General features: G+C 39.9%; 2 protein-coding genes across 5 annotated transcripts; one reads left to right on the forward strand and one right to left on the reverse strand.

Moving 5' to 3' along the window:
- The first annotated feature begins 3,678 nt into the window (after positions 1-3,678).
- On the forward strand, positions 3,679-12,919 carry LOC116383042 (LIM and senescent cell antigen-like-containing domain protein 1). Of its 4 annotated transcripts, none has more exons than XM_031846565.1 (10): positions 3,679-4,711; positions 4,933-5,089; positions 5,254-5,320; positions 8,398-8,518; positions 8,726-8,875; positions 8,995-9,145; positions 9,935-10,027; positions 10,132-10,180; positions 10,310-10,385; positions 10,623-11,704. In XM_031846565.1, exons 1-10 carry the CDS (start codon positions 4,701-4,703, stop codon positions 10,759-10,761), a joined length of 1,014 nt encoding a protein of 337 aa, XP_031702425.1. In that variant the 5' UTR covers positions 3,679-4,700; the 3' UTR covers positions 10,762-11,704. The 4 variants fall into 4 exon arrangements, with proteins under 4 accessions (XP_031702425.1, XP_031702423.1, XP_031702424.1 ...); XM_031846563.1 differs by having other exon boundaries at positions 3,680-5,089; positions 10,623-10,797; positions 11,618-11,705; XM_031846564.1 differs by having other exon boundaries at positions 3,681-3,971.
- Positions 12,920-13,309: 390 nt separating this feature from the next.
- nkpd1 (NTPase, KAP family P-loop domain containing 1) lies at positions 13,310-21,651 on the reverse strand. Its single transcript, XM_031846561.1, has 6 exons — positions 21,250-21,651; positions 20,415-20,482; positions 19,861-19,977; positions 18,521-18,849; positions 15,190-16,626; positions 13,310-14,406 (listed from the first exon to the last, which is right to left on the reverse strand). The coding sequence occupies exons 1-6, from the start codon at positions 21,285-21,287 to the stop codon at positions 14,149-14,151; spliced, it is 2,247 nt and encodes a 748-aa protein (XP_031702421.1). The 5' UTR covers positions 21,288-21,651; the 3' UTR covers positions 13,310-14,148.
- Between the last annotated feature and the right edge of the window lie 1,805 nt (positions 21,652-23,456).

Below are 23,456 nucleotides of genomic sequence, written 5' to 3' on the forward strand. Positions count from 1 at the left end.
TCATTGACGGTTTCTGATTTCATTTTTAAATTATCTCTATATATCTATATATATATCATGAAAAAACATTTAATAATCAGATATATATGTATATTTATATCTAAATGTATTTGACTTTTTGAATTACCAGGAATGTCTGGGAATCGGAATGAATGTAATATTATTGGGGCTGTACACAGCCTGTTTTGCATTATGTGCAGGCAGATACGTAAACATTTTGTCATATCATAGATGGACATAAGTAAAAATCATTCCAATAGAACGTTTTATTTCAGTCAAGTTGACATACAGACACCTTTAACAGATTGTCATCGCTACACTGAAAGCAAAATGTCTTTGAGACCAGGAAGTCTAGAAAATAGTCTTTACGTGTGACGTGTGCATTGTACATGCATTAGATGAGGATGTTCACCATTATAATATGTTTTGGTGATATTCAGTCAAAATCACCACAATTCCCGTCCTTTATAGTCATGGACGGTTTCTGATTTCATTTTTAGATTGACACATTGTGACTGTACAAGAATCATGAAAAAACATTTCATGATGAGGGAGACAGTCACCCTCAAGTGTGAAGCTTGTCATAGACTGGATGGTTGATCATAAGACTCAGTCAGAAAGGCTATAGCACATATCCATGTGTCAACTGCTCCTATACCTCTTACGTCATGTTTCTATTGGATGTCTTGGAATGTGTTTCTGAGTCACTGCAGCTCATTTAGAAAAAGAGAGCTGTCTCTTACTCTGTGCTCTCATTTGATATGGACATTTCCATCTCCCCTTTTTCTAAGGACAGCTATTTGTGAAGGCCATAATCATCTTAGTCTGTATATACTGTATCTATATCTCTCTATTTCTCTCTAGAGAGGGTTTGGACATTTCTGTATGTAATGTTCAGTAGCTTTATTTTTGGATGCCTTACCCATGTTCCTGTTGAAATTGTAAATATCAAAATGTTATATTGCGAACCAAATGGGAGGAAGAAATTCTAACTGATATCATCTGTATATTTACTGAATCCTATGCACTTGTACTCTAATGAATGACCCCAAGATGAGCTGCAATGTCATTCAGGCATTTTGCAGCCAATTGGTTTTGATACATTGGTCACTAAAGCTGTCAATTCTATGAGTCATTCTTGAAAGATTTTTATGGATTTTTATTTTCTATTCTATTCTAAGAAATTAAATTGTTAGATGTTTGACAGATAAGCCTTTTGGGAAAGGGACAAACCAAACCTACCGGACCGCACCATCATTCACTATGCTAATAGTTTTTACAGACAGCCAGATGTATTCTGGCTTAGCATTTATTTGTTAAACACACTTTGGAGGTAAATGAAGTCGCCGAAAGGGTCGCCATGCAAGAAACTCAAATTGGTTGACAGCCAGATCTTTTAATACATGGACAAACTCTAAGTTATGTTTGTTATCAACAGTTATGTCCGGTAAACACAGCAGCATATTTAAAATTATGATCAATTGACAAACACACAAAATACATATTTCTATCTTCAAGAAAAACTGTTTTTCTCGATGTGAATTTAGCTCAAATGTATTGAGTAACATAATTGCTACAAATGTTAGAACAGCATTTTGTGAGAAGTTTCTCCAGCCACCACAAACATCTGGCTGGCCTACAACAGGGACAATTATTACAACTTGAATTGATGGCGGTGCTTCATAGATTGTCCAAAGTCGTATTTTTTTGTTGCAAAAAAACAAGTGCCACATCATCCAGAAACCAGAGCTTATGTATAACAGACAAGACAGTGTGACAGCTGAATGTTGATGAGACTGAATGTTTGCCTGAATGTGTAAGAATGAAATATTTAAGTCTCACAATTGTTTTGTTGCATTAGAGTGAACGAATAATAGTTGCTAGATGTCGTAAGGTTGATTCATCAAGGTTGACTATGTAAATCATTATGATCAGTTAAAATGGATACTTGTGCTACATGTTGATGTTAAACCTTTTATTGTGTATTTTGTTTGTAAATATTAATTACAACAAAGTCACTTCACATTAATACTTCTGCAGATGGGGACCCATCATGTCTTAATTTGATGTTTTCCGTCTGAATGTCAGCAAGGACTTTATCCTTTACTGACGCACATTACATTTTGTTATGAAATTATAAAGTCATGCCATCTGCTGGTTAAAATGAACTGCATTTGTATTCATTTTAATATCACAGGCCAAGTAACGGCTGCAGCTTTTGGTGACAATTTCTTGTTTTAGCTTAACATTACTGAGACGATTTATTGCAAGGTAACCTCTTGTACTTTCCCCAAAGACTTGTAATATTTGAGTTGAGTTCATAGCCACATTAAACAGCCACATGCCTGTTTGGATCCATATTCCATCTGAACTACAAAAAACATTGTTTATTGAGCTTGTAGCTTTCTTTTTTTGTTGGGCTTGTGTTGCACAGCTATCTTGTTTGAAGACGATACAGGTCTGAAGAGAGCTGAGCTGAGTTTGATCTGTCTGTGCCAGCATGGTCCACACAATTTTGTATTTTTTAACTGTTAGTAAAACAGTCACAAACTATTCGGGGGAGTGGAAAACATCAAATTAGTCATTCAAAATGAATTATGTTCAAACACCCTCACAGTATTGTGGTCCACAGTAGACCTTAATGAATTCTATCAGATGTGGTGAAGTTGGCTCATTGTTTGATTATTTGCCTTCAAATCGTTTCATTGTGCGAGCAACGCCGCGCTAGAATTTCAAATCTATAGACTTGGAAATTAAATATTTTTCATATGTTTGTTTGAAGTATAATTTTGTCCAACAAAAATAGCGTAAATGCAATGTTTTTCTCAAGATTCTGTTCTTATCTATAATGCTCTTGCAGCCATTCATAACTCCTTTGTGTTCCTCCTGCAGAGCTCTTATCCTTTGTCCTCAATGGGCCACAAACAACGTTTTATTAATCAAACACTGCAAAATATCCTGTGTCTTCTGTAGAAAAACATGTGTTTACAGAGACGTATAGGCAAAACATAATATTGTTACGAAGTAGAAAAATACACACAGGATTAACTGTGAGTCAACTCATTTTATCTTTATATCAAGCTTGTATATCAAGCTTCAAACCTCCCTGTGAGAAAATTGTATCATTATAGAGAAAGGGAATAGCGTGTAATACAATACAAGGTACATTTTATTTATACTGCACTTACCTCCAAACAGAGGGCTTTCCAAGAAGGCATATAAACGACAGTAAACATGAGGACCCATTCAAATGATATCTCCAGTCTGATACAAGACAGAACTTGAGTGCTGTCTCCTGCTCCACCCACAAATAATTATGTTTTCAAGTCTTGGGATTTAAGTGATAATTCACGTGTTGGTAGCACTTCAGGTGTGGACTAAGAGCGGATGAACTCAGATGGCTGGTTTTACTCAAATCCACATTATTTCTCCATTATTCCAAACACAGTTTTATGAATAGAGCTTCATAAACTACTCTGTCCAGATATTATATTACAGCTTTGTATGTACAGAAACACTCACAGGAACATTCTTGTCTTCATTGTTTGCCAAAATATGCATTCAATAGTTTCTGTATGTGTGTATTCTATATTTGTGTGTTGCTTCAGCTGTCAACCAGCACCGTAACAGCTCTGTCCATACATCAGATCCTTGCACAGGGCTGTTGTTACGCCTATAATTCAGTACGATGAGGTCAAGGGCAGTTTGGTGCAGCAGATGCAGAAAGCTAATGATGTTAAACTTCCAGAGACCCTCCCGAAGGAGGTGGCCTGAAGCCGCTGCCAACTCGGGCACGGTACGGGTGTACTGGGAGGGGACTACACGGCGCAGGACGAGTCTGCTTTTCCCTGAAAACTTTGGCAACACAGCGAAAGCGAACTAGTACACCAATACATGTCAGTTCATTAGCTACATTTCTAGAAACTGTCGTGGTAAGAGGGGATGCTTGGGGTGGCTGGAATGACGGGCAGGTAAGATTATTTTCATTAGCTTCTGTAGCTAACGTTAGCGGTTAGCAGCAAACATTCAGAACCGCTAACTTCAGCCAGCAAGCTAAAGCTAACGTCACATTCGCTTACCATTGGGGCAAAGATAGCTACAATTGATACACCCTACTTAAAGCACCAGCAACAATGTGAATGATCAATTCATAATTTAGTCCACGCTAACAGTTTAAAGGCTTCCTCCCTGTTATAATATGTTATAGCTATTGTTAGTTAAATTATAGTTAGAGCTAACTATACAATTTACATGCTAGTTAGCTGTTGTTTTTTTAACTCTCAAGATGATGCGAGTTATTAACACTCACCGCCCTGTAACTCTAATCACTGAGGTTATGAGCATTGATTGATTTGAAGTATTTTAAGACAGCAACCAGTGCATGGAATACCACTACTGGCCAACGTGCTGAACCAACATTACATTACGTGTGGTTGGAGTAATGTTAGCTACCATTGTTTTAGTTTGCAACTTAATACAACATATTTGTGTTTAACACAGCTTCAGTCCAGCATTGGCCTTACACTTTACTGACCTACCGACAGAAAGTTGAGGAACAGCATTGAACTGTATGTGTCTGGGTATTATTTGTCAATTTGTGTGTGTGTGTGTGTGTGTGTGTGTGTGTTGGAGCAGAGGCAAGGCTGCACATCGTCATTCGGCTAGCATTCACTACCTCTGTTCCTTTACCAAATTAGGAGATGGCTGTGGAGTGAGTAACCGTGTTAGTGAGTGACCAAACTGATTCACATATTGTTTTCCCACTCTCCATGGTGACAGCTGCTAAAAACAAACACAGCAGTTAATGTAGGAGTTATGTGTGAAATGATAAACATTGGTCCGGCCTTGCATCCCAATTGCCAGCCTAACATTTCACGGGGACTCTGGAGGTAGTAATGTACTAATGTGTATTTTCTTGTCTCGTGCAAACAGCATTGCTAATGCCCTGGCCAGTGCAGCCTGTGAGCGATGTAAGAGTGGCTTTGCCGCGACCGAGAAGATTGTCAACAGCAATGGGGAGCTGTACCATGAGCACTGCTTTGTGTGTGCCCAGTGTTTCCAGCAGTTCCCAGAGGGACTCTTTTATGAGGTAGTGCACTCCAATAGGCGCTATAAACCGTTTCACAAATCAATACTTTGATGAGCTGTATACTTTATGTGCTGCATGTGTGCTGGTGATTTGTCCAGTACTCCTTTTTATGGAGCGAATGTTTCTCTTGAGTGAAATAATCTCAATCCTCTTTCTCTTCACAGTTTGAAGGGAGAAAATATTGTGAACATGACTTCCAGATGCTCTTTGCCCCTTGCTGTCACCAGTGTGGTGAGTGTTATAGGGCCTTTACTCATTTCAGGCCGGTCCAGAGCTAGTATTTTTGGGGTTTTGTGAACCCTAGAAAGACTAGACTACACTTTGTGTAAATGTTAAAGTATTTTGTATTTGAATATTTTCGGACCATGTCTAGATCTAATTGAGATATACCTGGTACCAGAATGCATCTCGGGTGGCCCTCAAGTGATTATTTGAGATTAGACTTTGCTTCTCTGTTCACAACCTATTTGAAGGAGTTGTTTTGGATTTTTGGAACCTTGTGTGGGGTTGAACTTGAAACCCATTCCTTGCAGTTGTTTTGCGTTTGTTTATACAGTGGGTACGGAAAGTATTCAGACCCCTTTAAATTTTGCACTCTTTGTTTCATTGCAGCCATTTGCTAAAAATCAAAAAAGTTCATTTTATTTCTCATTAATGTACACTCAGCACCCCATCTTGACAGAAAAAAACAGAAATGTAGAAATTTTTGCAAATTTATTAAAAAAGAAAAACTGAAATATCACATGGTCATAAGTATTCAGACCCTTTGCTCAGTATTGAGTAGAAGCACCCTTTTGAGCTAGTACAGCCATGAGTCTTCTTGGGAATGATGCAACAAGTTTTTCACACCTGGATTTGGGGATCCTCTGCCATTCTTCCTTGCAGATCCTCTCCAGTTCCGTCAGGTTGGATGGTGAACGTTGGTGGACAGCCATTTTCAGGTCTCTCCAGAGATGCTCAATTGGGTTTAGGTCAGGGCTCTGGCTGGGCCAGTCAAGAATGGTCACAGAGTTGTTCCGAAGCCACTCCTTTGTTATTTTAGCTGTGTGCTTAGGGTCATTGTCTTGTTGGAAGGTGAACCTTCGGCCCAGTCTGAGGTCCAGAGCACTCTGGAAGAGGTTTTCTTCCAGGATATCTCTGTACTTGGCCGCATTCATCTTTCCTTCAATTGCAACCAGTCGTCCTGTCCCTGCAGCTGAAAAACACCCCCATAGCATGATGCTGCCACCACCATGTTTCACTGTTGGGATTGTATTGGGCAGGTGATGAGCAGTGCCTGGTTTTCTCCACACATACCGCTTAGAATTAACGCCAAAAAGTTCAATCTTGGTCTCATCAGACCAGAGAATCTTATTTCTCATAGTCTGGGAGTCCTTCATGTGTTTTTTGGCAAACTCTATGCGGGCTTTCATATGTCTTGCACTGAGGAGAGGCTTCCGTCGGGCCACTCTGCCATAAAGCCCCGACTGGTGGAGGGCTGCAGTGATAGTTGACTTTGTGGAACTTTCTCCCATCTCCCTACTGCATCTCTGGAGCTCAGCCACAGTGATCTTTGGGTTCTTCTTTACCTCTCTCACCAAGGCTCTTCTTCCACGATTGCTCAGTTTGGCTGGACGGCCAGGTCTAGGAAGAGTTCTGGTCGTCCCAAACTTCTTCCATTTAAGGATTATGGAGGCCACTGTGCTCTTAGGAACCTTGAGTGCTGCAGAAATTCTTTTGTAACCTTGGCCAGATCTGTGCCTTGCCACAATTCTGTCTCTGAGCTCCTTGGGCAGTTCCTTCGACCTCATGATTCTCATTTGCTCTGACATGCACTGTGAGCTGTAAGGTCTTATATAGACAGGTGTGTGCCTTTCCTAATCAAGTCCAATCAGTTTAATTAAACACAGCTGGACTCCAATGAAGGAGTAGAACCATCTCAAGGAGGATCAGAAGAAATGGACAGCATGTGAGTTAAATATGAGTGTCACAGCAAAGGGTCTGAATACTTATGACCATGTGATATTTCAGTTTTTCTTTTTTAATAAATTTGCAAAAATTTCTACATTTCTGTTTTTTTCTGTCAAGATGGGGTGCTGAGTGTACATTAATGAGAAATAAAATGAACTTTTTTGATTTTAGCAAATGGCTGCAATGAAACAAAGAGTGAAAAATTTAAAGGGGTCTGAATACTTTCCGTACCCACTGTATAAGAGCATCTTTGAATCAACGATTCTCGATGCATCTCAATGTGTAGCATCCTCAATTTTCTATTTTACTGCACATGGCTGCTTTTTCATCAATTAATACAAGCAGTCAGATAAATCTGGACTTTATTTAGAAAGTGTTTAAAAAAAAAAATCAGACTACAACAGTGTAATATTAGATGTTGCATCTTTTCAATACCTGCTCAACACAATTTCATTTCAACCTGTATGCATGTTTTTTCATCTCAACATTGTTGAAACAAACGGCGTGTGTAAGTTTAGCCTTGGTGAAACACAGAGATCAAAGGAGAGATACAAGCGTGACAGTAATTGACAGCAAAACACAGCAAAGATTCACACTGACCTGAAATACAACCAAACTCCTGATAATGTTCTGTCACTGCATCGAAGCAGAATCTTAGAATTGAGCAATATCTATATTTATATGTGTCGAAGGTTTGCCGTGACACAAGCACATTAAAACATCTTGATTAAGCTTTTAATTTAATGCCGTCAGTGTTCACGTCACAAATCATTTCTGTTGGGTCTCCCTTCTGCTTTTGGATCGTTGTCTACACGACATTTATTTGACAAACCTTTTCACAAACGGCTCCACAGCAAATAGCAAAGCATCAGGCCATCACCACATCTCCACACACAGTTTGTGAACCACTGAACCGTGGTACATTTGCATGTAAGCATCCCTGACCTCCATATCCAGTGTGTCCTCACTGCTCTTTAAATATATTCATACTTTTGTTCAACTTTTCATTTCAAACTTCCCACGTGTGTTTAGATCACTCAAGATGCATTTTAGTGCTACGTAAGCTTAATCTTAATACTGCTTGACTGTGCCCAGGGAGAGACAGACATGCTCTTAATTAAATGTAATGGATAAGATTAAAATGCGTTCAACATCAAAGTGTCACTTTGAGAACACTATAGGAAGCACTATAGTGCATTGAAGTAACACCAGGACTCCATAGGGGTGTGCTCATTAGGAACTACGATGTATGAATATGTATTTTGTGTATGATATACTGATGGCATCCAGTCCCAACACATATTGAAAAGGACTTCGACTTGCCTCAAACTGATCTCTCACTTATGGCTTTCCCTCAGGGGAGTTCATCATTGGTCGTGTCATTAAGGCCATGAACAATAGTTGGCACCCCGACTGCTTCTGCTGTGACATTTGCCAGGCTGTGCTTGCAGACGTGGGGTTTGTCAAAAATGCTGGCAGGTGAGTATCCCGTCTTATTACAGGCTTAATACGGAGACCCTGTGACAGCCTGTAAAACCGGTGGTTACACACGTGTCAAGCTGCTGACTCTCTCGCGTTTGCGTTCTAACAAATACTGGAATTTTGAGCAGCTGTGACAGAGTATGTCAAAATGTTACGTTATGCTTATTGCACTTTCTTGACACCCCTAAATTTGGTTCTCCTCAGGCACCTGTGTCGCCCTTGCCATAACCGCGAGAAAGCTCGTGGCCTGGGCAAGTATATCTGCCAGAAGTGCCATGCCATCATTGAAGAGCAACCGCTGATCTTTAAGAACGACCCCTATCACCCAGACCACTTCAACTGCAACAATTGTGGGTGAGTCTTACCTCTCCGCCTCACTGTTAAGCACAGAAAGCAGTACACGCATGAGAATGTATCCAAGACATCACGAGTAAAAGATCGTCTGATGTGTTTTAATGTTTCTGTGCCCACAGGAAGGAATTGACGGCTGAAGCCAGGGAGCTGAAGGGAGAGCTCTTCTGTTTGCCCTGCCATGATAAGATGGGCGTACCGATCTGTGGCGCCTGTAGGAGACCCATCGAGGGCCGTGTTGTCAATGCCATGGGCAAACAGTGGCATGTGGAGGTTTGTCCAAAAGAAGGAGACGAATTATGATACACTGGATACGGTATATAGGCACTTTAGGAATTGTGACCATGTTTACCGTGTTCATGAGTTGGTATCTGCGTGGAGAGAAATGAGGACAGGCAAGTGTAACTGATATGGACATCATTTTTTTATTGAGTTGCTAACTTCATGTAGGTGATATTGTATGTAACCTTTAAACTGAAGCAGAATAAAATGCTTTCATGAATTTCAAATTGAGTTACTTATGTACAGGAACATTTTAATTAATTGAATAAACAACTTCAGTACCAAAACTATGTTAATGAGCTAATTCGAGGCAGTAAAAAGATTGTTTCTCCTGAGGCAGAGCGCAGCAGATCAAGTTGTGTGTTCTGTCTGGAGGCTGCTGAAGTTTATACTGGTCATTAAAGCTCCAGATTATCAGCAGTGTATAGTAGTCAATTTAATGCTAAATACAGTCATTTGCTGAAATGAATTTAGTATCTAACCCCTTCAGGAACTTTTATCGAAGCAGTCATCAGAAAAGGGGAGCTATTTTAACAACACTGTGGACACCACACTGGTGGGCTGAATGTGATTTTTAAAAAAAACAAAACAAAAACAACTAATATTTCACCACAGGTCACGTCTGTAACTTTTGAAATCATTCCTAACTAAGTAAACCTATTCATATAATGCTCATGTATTATTCATGTTGTGTTGGCAACTGCTCCTTTAGTCAGTTTCACATGCCTACATTAGAAGTCTCTCCCCCTTCACTCCCTCAACATTTGATTTTGTTTACAGCATTTTGTGTGCGCCAAGTGTGAGAAGCCTTTCCTCGGTCACCGGCATTATGAGAGGAAGGGGTTGGCCTACTGTGAGACTCATTATAACCAGGTAAGAAGCAGGAGAGCCAGGTAAAACAGTGGCTTTGGAGGACATGACAGACACAATATTAGCAATGCTTACTTATTAAAAAATATATATACATATTTTTACAGCTCTTTGGCGATGTGTGCTATCACTGCAACCGTGTGATTGAAGGCGATGGTGAGTATCAATATGATATCTCATCTTCAGGGCTGTGTTTGAATGTAATTTACTTAAGATGTTGCTCGAACAGACAACAGTTGAATGTTGACGATTATTTCCCTTCTTTTTCTCCCGTGACCCCCTCAGTGGTGTCTGCTCTCAACAAGGCCTGGTGTGTCAGTTGTTTCTCATGCTCCACCTGCAACACAAAACTCACTCTCAAGTAAGTGATGTTGCTCAATAAAAACTCATTAATAGCTTCTTTTTACTAACTAATCGTGTACAATACTGATATTTCCTCTCAATTCTGTTGACCGCTCTTACTTAACACGTACTTTAGTGTCAGTGTTAACACTTGTCTGTACGTATTTCACTTTCCTGCTACAACTCTTCCTTCTTTGGCTCTTTTCTCTCCAAATTCTCCTCTTACATGCTTCACTTCACTTCTGTGGTTACTCAGAGATAAGTTTGTTGAAATTGACCTGAAGCCGGTGTGCAAGCACTGCTATGAGCGCATGCCAGAGGAGCTGAAACGTCGCCTGGCTCGACGTGAGCGCGATGCCAAAGACCGCAAGAAAAATCCTGCTGTGTGTCTGTAGAGTTATTAATCTTGACAACTCACCACTCCATCCTTGGTTGGTGCCGTCTCTGCCTTCCTCTTTTTCTGTGGTGTTCCATGTTTGTGACAGTATGGCATGATGTCATTATTTGTCTTTAATTTGTAAGGTATAAACCGACACCCTGCAACTGTTATGTGTTAATGGAGTTTGTGCGAAACCTCTGAATTATACATTCATATCAAAGTTTGACTCAATTGATGCTAATGAGTAGGGCTTATAACAATTATTTTCCTTATTAATTAATCTGATCAATTAATGGATTAATTGTTAGGTCTATAAAATGTCAAAATGGAGAAAGTCCAAGGTGAAGTCTTTAAATGTCTTGTTTTGTTCAATCGACTGTCTGAAACCCAATTATGTGCATATTCTTTCAAATTGGTGAAGTTGATTTATCCATTTGCATGTGTTTTTTTGCTATTTGCATGTATTTTCTATATTTGCAGTGCGCCACCAAATATTAGTCATTTTTGCTTGAAAATATCGACTCAAACAATTAATCCGTCAATTAACTAAAAGCACTTCATCCACTAACAGTCTCAGCTCTATTTATGAGAAACTTAAGCTTTCCTCAAACTTTCTTGTTTTGGTTTGAATGAGATGACTAATGTTTCACTAAAGGACAAAGTTGGATGATCATTTCAAAGGTTTCCATGATTCCATGTCAGAAGATGTGGTGTTACCTCCTAAAAGCATGGCCCTCATGCTAACCCAATTTAAAGTTAGGAGATTGTGACTTCAGACACATTTTAACCTGCAGTGTTAATACTATTTAGATACAGAATAATGCAGGTAGATTAAGTTTTGACAGAATCTTTCTTTCTTTCCTTCCTTTCAGGAACAAGTTTGTTGAGTTTGACATGAAGCCTGTTTGTAAAAAGTGCTATGAAAAGTTTCCTCTGGAGCTCAAGAAAAGGCTGAAGAAGCTGGCTGAGTCCTTGGGACGCAAGTGAGCTGCTTTACAGCCAAACAAACCTGGAAGTGTTCCCGCTGTCTGCTATGAACTGCTGCATACCAACACAAGGACCCAGAGTTGTACCAGTACATCAATATTATTCATTTCAATCTGGGATCCATTTAAACTATACATCTAGATCACTGTGGAGTTGTCATAAAGGTGCCTGTTAGCAAAAGTAAATTTTTTTTTTAACATTCCTAAATTGGACAGATACGTTTTTTTTTGTTTTTTTTTTATCATAGAAGAGGTTTGGTGTCCCAGTTTATCATAACTTTACCATGAGCATGATTGACAAACTGTCTACATTTTATTTTTTAATTTTGCAGATTGTTGTTTGACATTACATTGAATAACATGTGCCTTGAATATATGAACTATGTGTCTTGAAATGCAAATAATGCTTAAAATGAGACATGCAGTTATGCCTCATTATATGCATCTCAATTAGACAAATTATAGACTGAAAGCAGAATTCCAGCCTTTCACCGTTTGAGCTTTTATACCTCAGTATAAATATTTACAAAGTAACCACTATGCTCTTCAGGATATTGTAACAGTTTCTACTCTTGCTGACATGAAAAAATAAATTACATGTTGCAAGAAGACCTTAGCAATGAGCCATTACCTGGAGCAGGGCTCATATGCAAACCTTTAAGTGTTAATGAATCCACTGGTTAGGGGTTAATATAATAAATGTAAAATTGCGATGAACTTGTGCCTCTTGTCACTACTCTATTAGCCTGGCTCAGCAGTTAAATATCTTATTCAGATAATTACTCCATGACTGATGATTTGTCCAATGTGAGGAAAAATTCACAGTAATTTGGGAGAAAATATATCAGAGGGTGCTAATATGATTAGAAACACCACCACAAAATATGCTTACTGTATAGTAGTGGCTTGATTTCAGTATATGTGGCAGTGAAATGTTATTGCCTGTACAGTAAATGCCTTGGGATTGTCAGCCTCATATTTTTAGACAAAGTAATGTTTGCAGCTTTCTGAGGGAAGTAGTTCAAAGGAATACAGATGAACTTTCAGCTGATTATTTAATATACGAACACTTTGATGTAAAAATATATCATTAATGAGTCAGCACATTGCTCGGGCTGTTTGTAAACTGGCAAATTTATTTAGAAAAAAATGTGTTGTGCTCCACAATAATAAATATATTTGCTTGGATGAGTGTTTTCCTTATTTTTTGGGACACTTGCATATGCATTTCATTTGTCAGAATTTACATTTTAACAAGAACTCCCTAACGCATCACAGTGAATTACACTCTATGAAACACCAACTACACAGGAATTTGCAGTAAATATCCTTTGACTTTATTAAAAGGTTGTGAAACCTGTAGCATGCATTCATGATGTATGACGAAGGCACATCACATTATAAACATTCAGTAATTCCAGAATTAAGTTACAGTACAAACATGGAAAAACAACACAAAACAACAACAAAAGGAATGTGTAAAACATACAATCAAATTTCAATTTTGTGCACGAAGGAGCCTCCTGTTAACGCTCCCATTAAACTAAAGCCTGAGTCGTTGATGAAACACCCCCCAATTTAAGAAACAAACTTCAAGTTCATGTCCCACTTTTGTGTGAGAGGCAAAGGAAGAAAGAAAGTCTGAAAATAGAGCCTCTTGAGCTTATTATTTTCCATTGTGATCTGTAATTATATATTTTAATAGTCATAACAATAATTTTAAAACAATAGTTCTGTGTCTTTTGTTTGGGTAACATCTTTCGCAGCTTTTTGTCATTGGGATCCTTTTCTGTTTGCCACCTTCCACAACACACTGACAGAAAAAAGAACGGCAACAATGATGCATAATAGTTATTTTTCACAGCAGACGTTCTGACTTGTCATAGCCAGAAAAGCACAGGTGTTGTTAGTGACATAAACAATGGCTCAATTTCATCAAAGTGTCACAGTGAAGCCATTACCGTGTGACAGTGAGCCAACATGCACAATACCAGAACTCTGAAACTGAAGCAGGGAATGACATTCAGCCAGAAATGTGCTTTTCCGATTGTGACAAGTCGAAAAATACCTATTATAGGAGAATGTGATCCATGAAAAACACAGATGTACAATCAGGTCAACAGAGGTTGATATTTACGTAACAGTACAGCTATCATTGCTTGTCCCCCATAAGTTAACCAACATGCATTTGATAATTATTTGACATAGTTACACGAGATTACACATTTTTCTCAGCAGAATCAAGAGTTTATCAAAAGCTCCTGTCGCAAAACAAAGCAAATGTAATTAATTCACACTTACAAGTTTCTGTATTGTTACTGTAAAGATTGTTGATAAATGTTGCTGATAAACCATGCAGAGATATCACACTTGAAATGGATTACATTCTTACATGCTGTTAACAGTAGAGTAGACGACTACTGATGGGGAACATGGAGGCGAAATCCCGACAGCTGGTTCTGAGAATGAGAAGGTGACGGTGGCATGTTCTTGTATTGTGGTCGGAGATGTGATGATAAACCCAGGAAGTGCAGTCTAAAAGTTGCCCATTCGCCTAAGGTCATATCTAGGATGTTTTTAAGGTCATCTGCCTCACAAAAGACCAGTGCCAAGCCGTTGAGGTCTTCGCTTCTCACAATATCAATATACTTGCTGGGAAATTTCATTCTTTCCAACTGAAAAAATAAGAAAATGTAAGCATTATCAACACTGAGCAGTGATATGATTTAGTTCCTAATCCTCCCTGATATGATTAAATTGACCTTTTCTGTTACATTTGCAAGAGTCCATACAAAGTTTTGATTTGCATCATCGTGTGAGGTGAATAAACACATTCATTTCAATAAATACTGCTTTGTTGTGTGTGTCTGTGTTTGGGATACTATTTACGGTCAGCTTTAAAAAAAAAGCCATTATATGTATTTACATTCAGTATATACCTCCCTATAGGTTTTATTGTAAGTGGCAGGGTCCGCCATTCCAGTGTTTGATTAAAACTGCCCACTCTATGCACAAGGGATTGACAGGAAATGATGCGACATGTAATTCAGCGTTTGTTATTTTATCTTGTTGATTACAGCCTCACTGTTGACTGCTTACTCACCTAACTCTGCATCTGCAGCTGTACTTAGGTACTGGTAATACAAACCGAACACTTCTGCTGCTTCACATTAAAAGCATTCAACTGGTGACACACGGGGATGCTTTAACTGTGAAGTACTTGCAATGTGTTTGTCACAAAGGTAAGCACCGACAGTGATAATTCTTCAGAAAGGCTTCTACAAAACATATTCTTGATGGAAAAAGGCCAGCTATTGGCTTATTCATTAAAACAATTGTTGTTTTTGGCAACATAACATAGATAACGTAGCTTCTCAAGTGTTTACGCCGCACTTGCTGTCACCGCCAAATCAACCGGGACTAAAATCTGAAAAATTATAATTTAAGAAGGTTCTTACCTCTTCACACACATCCTCTTTATCCATGTTGATGATAGTTGTGATTGGTAGAGGGGCAAGGTTCCTTATCCAACTACAATCTTTCAGCCTGGAGGTCCCTCTGAGGTGAGCCAGCTCCTTCCTAATTGAACGATCCAGGTTCACCGTCGCCTCTTCAAATGTTTTCAAGTCCTTTACCGTGAATCGGAAATCCATCTTGAGAAATCTTTCAAACATCTCAGGATCTCCATCCTGCTCGAGGAGGTCCTCTATCTGTGCACTCATCACATACAGCTCAGCCCTGGATTCACTGAAGACTTCCCACAAGGTCTTTGAATCAGCAGTGTTGGCCTCATTGTTACGATCAATAACTGCTCTCTGCTGAGCGTCTTCCACACACTGGATGATCCAGCTGAGGCGGCAGGGCCACTGATTAGCCAAGGCCACCCATGCTGCGATGTATTCTGGTCGAGGAAGGTCCCTCTTCAAGGCCTTCATAATTATCACAGTCAGTCGAATGGAGTTGATCTCCCTCCTCATAGACATGGCATCCTCTAACATGTACTTGTTCAGATTCCTTTCATTGCTGGTCAGGATGCTCATGACCAACTTCTCTACTTCCTCCTCGTTTACATCCAGTGCAGCTGGATTTATGTCCACCAGTGGGAATGATTCTTTTGTGTCAAATACAATCTCCACTGAGGAACAGGTCGCTTTGAAGCTCCCATTTCTACTTTTTTCTTGCTCAGGTTTTTTCGAATTGCTAGTGAGGCTGTCAAATAAATTGCGCTTTGAATCATCGCACAGTGGTGGGACAGTGAAGGCTAGCGTCACGATGCGGTTCAACATCGCATAAGCTCTGTCTTCTTTGCTGAAGCAGCCATCCGCAAAGTTCACTTTCTGCACAAGAACATCTGGGTTGACGGCCAGGATGGAAATATAAGGACTCTCCTCATCTGAAAGCAGAATGTTGATCGCATCCAGAACTGCGACAATTTTCTTGGGGGAGCAGCGGTCCAGATTGGTGATCTTCAGTAACACACGGATCCTCCTTCTCTCAAACACCTCCATAAACTGGATGAATTGAGACAGAAACCACATCTCCTTCCTCACTTCGTTCATGAAGCCCAGCTGGATGCTGATGCGCTCATTGTCCATCCCCTTCTTGATGTTCAGATCCTGGCTAAAGATGAGGTTCTTACCCATGGAAAAGACAAACCTCAATGCGCTTGCTGCAGGGACTCCTAGGGCAGCAATGACCAGGCCCTCAAGCACAGCCACCTGGGTGGTTGTTCCATTCACGGCCGCGCCTGGTTTCACCTCAGGCTTGGGTGGGCCAAAAGTCAACAGGAGTACCAGGATGATAGGTGGTACTACAAGAATGGACAGGCAGAGAAACCACAGAGGGCAGCAGCAAACCTTTTTGGACCTCCAATGGTTTGGACTGTCCTCCACTCTCTGAATTCAAAACAAATCAGAACAAATACGAGGCATATTAGATTTCACTGAAGTGTTTTTTGCGACACGGCAATGTCAGTCACCAGTTTGTTCCCCACTTTGGTCCGGAATTAAATATTTGAACACTATTAGATAGCGATGAATCCTAATGACTTTGGTGATCCCCTGACTTTTCATCGAGCGTCATCAGCAGGTCGAATTCATCACTATCGATCTGGACACATCTAATTAATGGATTGCCACAAGGTCTTGTACAGACATTCGTGTCATACCTCCTGACTTTTCATCCAATGCCACCTTGAGGTTTACATTTTCGTTTTGAGTGAAATATCGCCTCAACTTACATGATCCACTCGGGATAAATTGTCATAACTTTGGTGAACTCCTACCTTTTCATCTAGCGCCATCACCAGATCAAATTTTATTTTCTTCACTACATATCTTGAGGGATGGATGTGACTAATGATAGTTACTTTCGTGACTGTAACAAAGTATTTTTGTGTGCTTGTACTTTAATTCTATTTTTTTTTTGTAGAAGTAATTTGATTTTACTTTGCTACATCATTGTGACTTAGCACAGGTAAAAAAAAAACGTTTTGCGTGAACAGGTGCATTATGGGTGTGGGTAACACGCTAAATCTGTGAATTATCCTGCGGTGACGTTCACTGCGGAACTTTTACCTTCTGTGAGGTGTTTGAAGACTTTCTGCTGTTTTAACAATAATCTCTGTCACAGTGACTACAGAGCGCTCATATAGCTCGAAATGTTTGAAAACTTTGAGGAGCGCAGTGGGACGGAGAAGCTTGGACTGGTTATACTGGGACATAGCGGATGAGTGGACTGGTTATACTGGGACATAGCGGATGAGTGGACTGGCTATACTGGGACATAGCGGATGAGTGGACTGGCTATACTGGGACATAGCGGATGAGTGGACTGGTTATACTGGGACATAGCGGATGAGTGGACTGGTTATACTGGGACATAGCAGATGAGTGGACTGGTTATGGAGCAGAGTGTGTGGAGTAATGACAGGTGCGCAAGACTCGCGTTCAGACAGGTGAGTAACCTACAACAACACACTCTTGTGCAAACAAACTGTGTGGCTCTTGTCTTTGCTTTAATGGGCTATTAGTGTTTGTGGCCGCAGCCGCTATTTATTGTGTTGTCTGCCTTGGTGATGTTTTATTCTGCTGTTAAGAAGTGGTAGGCTATTTAATTTAGCATAACATAGCATGCTGCTTAATATTTCTTGTTGCACCCGCCGCGGTTTCTCTTTTTATTTGTTGTCGTTACTGTTTGAGTAATTGCCTGAGTTTTGTTCGCTGTTCAGGTTGTATTAAGTTATCAGCTGTGTACTCAGGCTGCAATTGCTCTTAACAGAAATGAGAAATAATGGTCTTGTAGCTTTGGACAGAAGGGATATTGCTAACGTTACCTTTTGTAGCCTAAATGTGTTAGTAGGTCTGTTTTATCATCATATACATTTTTGTTTACCCTCCTTTCAACGTCCCTTCTATTACAAATTTACGTTTTAACTGACCTACTTTTTTACTTTCATCCAATTACTTAATTGTACTTGCACTTGAGTAAAATTACTTTGAAGTGCATTTACGTGACATATTGTAGTACTCTTTCCATCTCTGCATATCTTCTAATATATCTTTTTTGGTATCTGCCACTGAGACTTAAACTCCCATTCCAGTACATTGAATGACTGTGATGTGACTTTGCAGAAATAGACCTTGCTGTCATCACTTTGTACTGGTAACAATTTTCTACCGAAGGTAAAGAAAAAGAAAAAAAAGAGTATGGATATAGTTTTATATCCTGCAGCTGAGTAAAGACACACAGAGCCACTAGCATGGCTGTAGACTCTGTAGATTCACAAACCTTCTCCTTGACTTCCTCTTCTACATCATGTTGAGCCACACGGAAGAGCACAATCTGTAATTTCCCAAAGTTCATCTGCATGGCCTGAAAAAGCCGTATGGCTAGACCGGCCCAAAGCAGGTCACTGCCTGCAAAATGCCAGGCACTAAAATGTACATCAATGAACCGGATGTTATGGTGCTGCTGGTTCTCCTCTGTCCAAATGGGCCTGTAGAAGAGCATTCGCCCAATGAGCGCTAGAAAGCCACAAAACGAAGGCGTAACTGAGCGAGGCTTGTAACTTCCTTCGTAATTCTGCTCAATCTTCAAAGCTTCCTGCTTCATGTACACTGAGGAGACACAAAACATTGATAATATTGACATTTTATGTACATCCTTTAGCAGGTTGGAGTAGGCCACATGTGAGGATAACCTTTCGTATGTGAACACCAAGCCTGGCCGAGCTGGTGCAATACTGTCTTTCAAGGTAAAAAAAAGAAATCATCACGACAACCCTTCAGTATCCTCTGGGTAACACAAAGACCAACAACCTTAAACTTGTCTTTTCTATTCGATTCCGCAGCCGCACATGCTCCATTCGGTCTGTTCAATGTCACTTGTCCATACAATGATTTGAATCTTCACATTTCTAATGCAAGGCGACTATGTAGCCTACTCATTTGTGGAATTCTGAAGCCTCCTAATATGTGATTTATTTTTTTGTGTTTCTTATTCAGAAATGTACTTCTTATTTGTAAAGTTCAAAGTGGTACCTGCTCATCCGTCGTTCGTGAGGCGAAGATATGCTTATAATTTTGCAGGCAATTGCCGTAAATTGTAATTTGATGTGGTAAGAGTTGCTTACATATGCACCGTTACAGTTGATACTGAGGGGGATTGTTTGGACGCAGTAGTATGTGCAGCCTCGGAAACTCCTTATCCACTTATGGTATAAATGTGTTGTGGGGGGAAATATATGAATTGTGAGATGTGTACTTCAGAATACAGTCCACAACGTCCACTTTTCAATCTATCAGATTAAATCAATCATGAGTCAGCTCTGAGGTGGTGCACAGCTCATTCATAAGCCAAGAAGTAGCGCAGTGATTTTCTGACTGCAGTGGCTAAGTCAGTGCAACATTATGTTTAATATGTGGTAATGATATTGTGCTAGCATAGCATTTGTATTAGCATTCTACGGTCAACGCATTGTTGTTTCACACAGCCATGTTCACAGTGGCCATTGTAGTGTGAACTCTGAAAACAGAAACGTCGCTGGGCTTTAAGTGGTTGATTTAAATCAAGCGTCCTCCAGCAGACAGAAGAGATGATATGCTGGGGGGCCGAGTGTTTGTACATACCTGCCATTTGTCCTAGGATCGTGCTAATTCGATTCTGACATGAGGAGTAGAGTCCTACAGTCGCAGGTGATGAAACTTTTGTCAGGGTCTTGGACAGCGCATATGCATAAATATCATCTGTAAAGAGATTAAGAATATTGAAAAAAAAAATGGAATGGATAACTCATTTTACATTAAATTTTTTATTCCGATTAATTTATTTGATGCTCTTCTGTGAGCAAAAACACTTGAAGTTGATGGATTATTTACAGAAATTATATATTGAAAGTATATACAGTACATTACATTAAAGAACAGCTTGAGGGAAAACGGGACCCTGCATTATAATAATATTTATTATTTTAATAATGATAATAATATTTCATTCAGATGGGCAAAGTAACAGAGGCTGGAGACACAATGCGCACATCCCCGATTCAGACATTATATGCATTTACACTCAGTTCATGATAATATTCAGTAACAAAGTGAAACTGAAAGTGAGAATGGAGCCCTTCTGAGTATGAGGGGAATATGCTGAATCACACTCCTGACATTACCTGCAGATAACTTACCATTGGTTGTTTTGGCCATGTTTGTCTGTGTGGTTTGATGTGCAGCTTCCACAGAAAATCCCTTTGACCTGCAAAGAATGAGAAACAGCAGGGAACTCAGTGCAGGCAGTGGAGGTTTTGTTTGTGAGTGTGGCTTCAGGTCTGTCCTCGCTGTACATCATGCCCGAGCAGACAATGGTGCAGTAGTGGTGCTGTCAGTCACCAGCGAGGGGAGCTCCAATGCAAAAACCCACCGACTTGGACACTCGCAGTGTTGATTGAGTACGCTCGGTATAACTTGAGAGATTTGTTAGTTTATGTACTGAACACCTCAACAGTTAAATGGAAAGCACCACAAGTGGAATGAATGTCCATGAGAGTGCTTACATGGCAAAAACACAAATTCACAACCTGCAGGTTTTTTTTCTTTTTCTGTTGATTGACAGGCATTTAAGTGAATTGTTTTAAGATGATATTGTGACATTCATGCATGGGCATGCACCTTCCCAGGGCGCAGGCTGTTCTTTTTTATGTGCAGGGAAATGTCAACAGTTTTGCTGTGTCAATGATTACCTTGCATAACCGAATACCTTTCCCTGCTGGCAACATATTTCCTCTTTATGTTCTTGCCTGCACAAATGCTTAATGGACTCATAGACAGTCTAACAGGGCAAAACGAAAACAGAGTTACAGACGGACTTTTAGTGCTGAAAAAGGTTTATGATTGACTCTGATGGACTTTGATCAGTGTGAACAAAAGAATACTATATTGTCGTAAACCATAAAGCTGTTATTGTGCTTGAAGCAACACAATGACTGATGTGGTAGAAAGACGTTACTGGTGAAACAAGCTTACCTGGTTGATGTCAGTCCTGACCTTTTATTGTGACTCATCTTTGAATCGCCACTTCTAACGTATCCAGAAGGCAGAAAGGACCGGGCAGCTAAGGATTAGTGAACCATATACCCCACAGGACTTCAATGCCGTAAAACTTTACAACACTGATAATAGAAGGGAAAAAAGGCACCTGATAACCACAGGCAACGTCTGTAAGACGGACACTGTCCAGGAAGTGAGGTCACATGCAAGATTAAATTATTTCTGAGAGATGGAGCTGTACATTTCTTCCATTCTCCCTTTCAAATCTGTTACACCATACATCTCCTGCTGCTCCCAATCTTCTCTCTATTCATAGAATCTGAGGGAAGTAGGTAGTTCCTGAAAGCACAACGAGGTGGAAAAATCCCCATTCTTGCGATGACTTCTAGCATTCACTGTCCAACTTTTTCAGTCCATGGAAAAATGGAACAAATGAGTGCTTTTCATGCTGGAGCCTTGGGTCTGCATGAATCATCCATGTTTGGGGTCCCTCAGGTTTGGAATGGCTGGATTGCTCCTCCTGGCCTGAACTGACATGCATAGCAGTTAAGATGCCAAAGCAGCAGCACCAAAGCCTTCTTTGCCCCGAGCAGGATGTGTTATGACATAACTGGTTAGTCAAGCTTTGACAAACAAGCTCGAAGCCTAATTTCCCATGGCATATTTATTTCTTTTTTTTTGTAGCATTAGCTTACTGTTACCATCTGGTGTCGCAGTATACCTTTCAACACAAGTCCTTCACAAGCTACTACAAATAAACATTGACGTAAATCATGTCAAGGTGGCTTTTTGTACATTCCCAATGTGTACATTTCAAGCAATGCACACAGGTCATTTTTAATGTGCAAAACTGAGCCTGTCTTTTGTAGAAAGATGTTGATTTATGGCTCCTATTGCAGAAAGCATATATTGGTGTAAGCATACAGTAGATATATACTAACAGAGCTCTGTGTGCACAGGAACATAATCATTAGCTAAAGAGGCAGGAAGATTTGATTTCAAATACTTTGTTTTTTAAATTTGATTTAGGTGGGACCAAAAATGTATCTGGTTTAGAGAGGCAACCTTTTTTGTGACACTTTTTATCTGAATAAAATACAAAAGTCTATGTTTGCAGCGTAATGTTATAGGCAAGAAGTTATGTTCTTGTCCGAACAAATGTGTCACCATGTGCCACATCATCTTGGGCGTCTTATGTGTCAACATGGGCTGGAGGCTTGTATGTGCATGACACAATGAATGACATAATTACTGTAACTATCTCAACTGTATGAAAACATGCATGCACCTGCAGCACATTGGTGTCAACACTGTACACAACCACACACCTCACTATAGGAAACGATGGAAAGAAGGTTTAATTAGTGGATGCCTGATTAAGATTTAAAGTGCTCGGCCTGGGTGTGACTTATTCTGCCTTTACTCAGACTACTGGATTGTTCAACTATTTTAATTAACTTGATTGTCATAGAGAGAGTGAGGGTGTGGGTGTGCATATATGTGTGTGTGTGTGTGTGAGTGTGAGTGAAAGAGAGGTTCTCAGTTATTGCTTAACCAATACTGAATTAATTGGATGTATCTCCCCTTCTATGAACCCTCACCACACATCACCCTTTCACCACATAAACCTTGCAGTTAAGTTAATGAATTCACCTTCATGATTATTCCAAGATAGGTCCAGACACAGATGCATTGCATTTCAGAATTGGGCAGACTTGGAGTGATATCCTTTTATTTAGCTAAAGGCGAGGGGAAATTAAACTAATATTGTAATATGTTAAGTTTGGGGGGTAGCAATTGTTTTCTGTCAGGAGCTGGCTGAAAGGATCATTTGCATAAACTGTGATACGTAGCAAGTCAAATTATCCAATTTTTATATATATATTTTTTAATCGTGTTGTAATCAAACACACCAACAGAGGGCGCTAAAGTATTGTGCATGAAAGCAAGACAATGGTATTTGATCAGCAGCCCCTCATCACACTTCTCTGCTCTATTTGGTATGTAGGAGCAGACCCCACAGTGAAGGAGGCATTTTCTGAAAACTGGGAGCGGTCAAGAGCTTAAGATGTGGTAGAACTTCTCTTGGATGGGCTTCATTTAATGTAAATCAGTAACTGCAGAGCACACACACATACACACACACACACACACACACACACACACACACACACACACACACA

Source organism: Anarrhichthys ocellatus, unplaced genomic scaffold (assembly GCF_004355925.1).
Source record: "Anarrhichthys ocellatus isolate YVR2014 unplaced genomic scaffold, GSC_Weel_1.0 scaffold6, whole genome shotgun sequence".
NCBI classification, from domain to species: Eukaryota; Metazoa; Chordata; class Actinopteri; order Perciformes; family Anarhichadidae; genus Anarrhichthys; species Anarrhichthys ocellatus.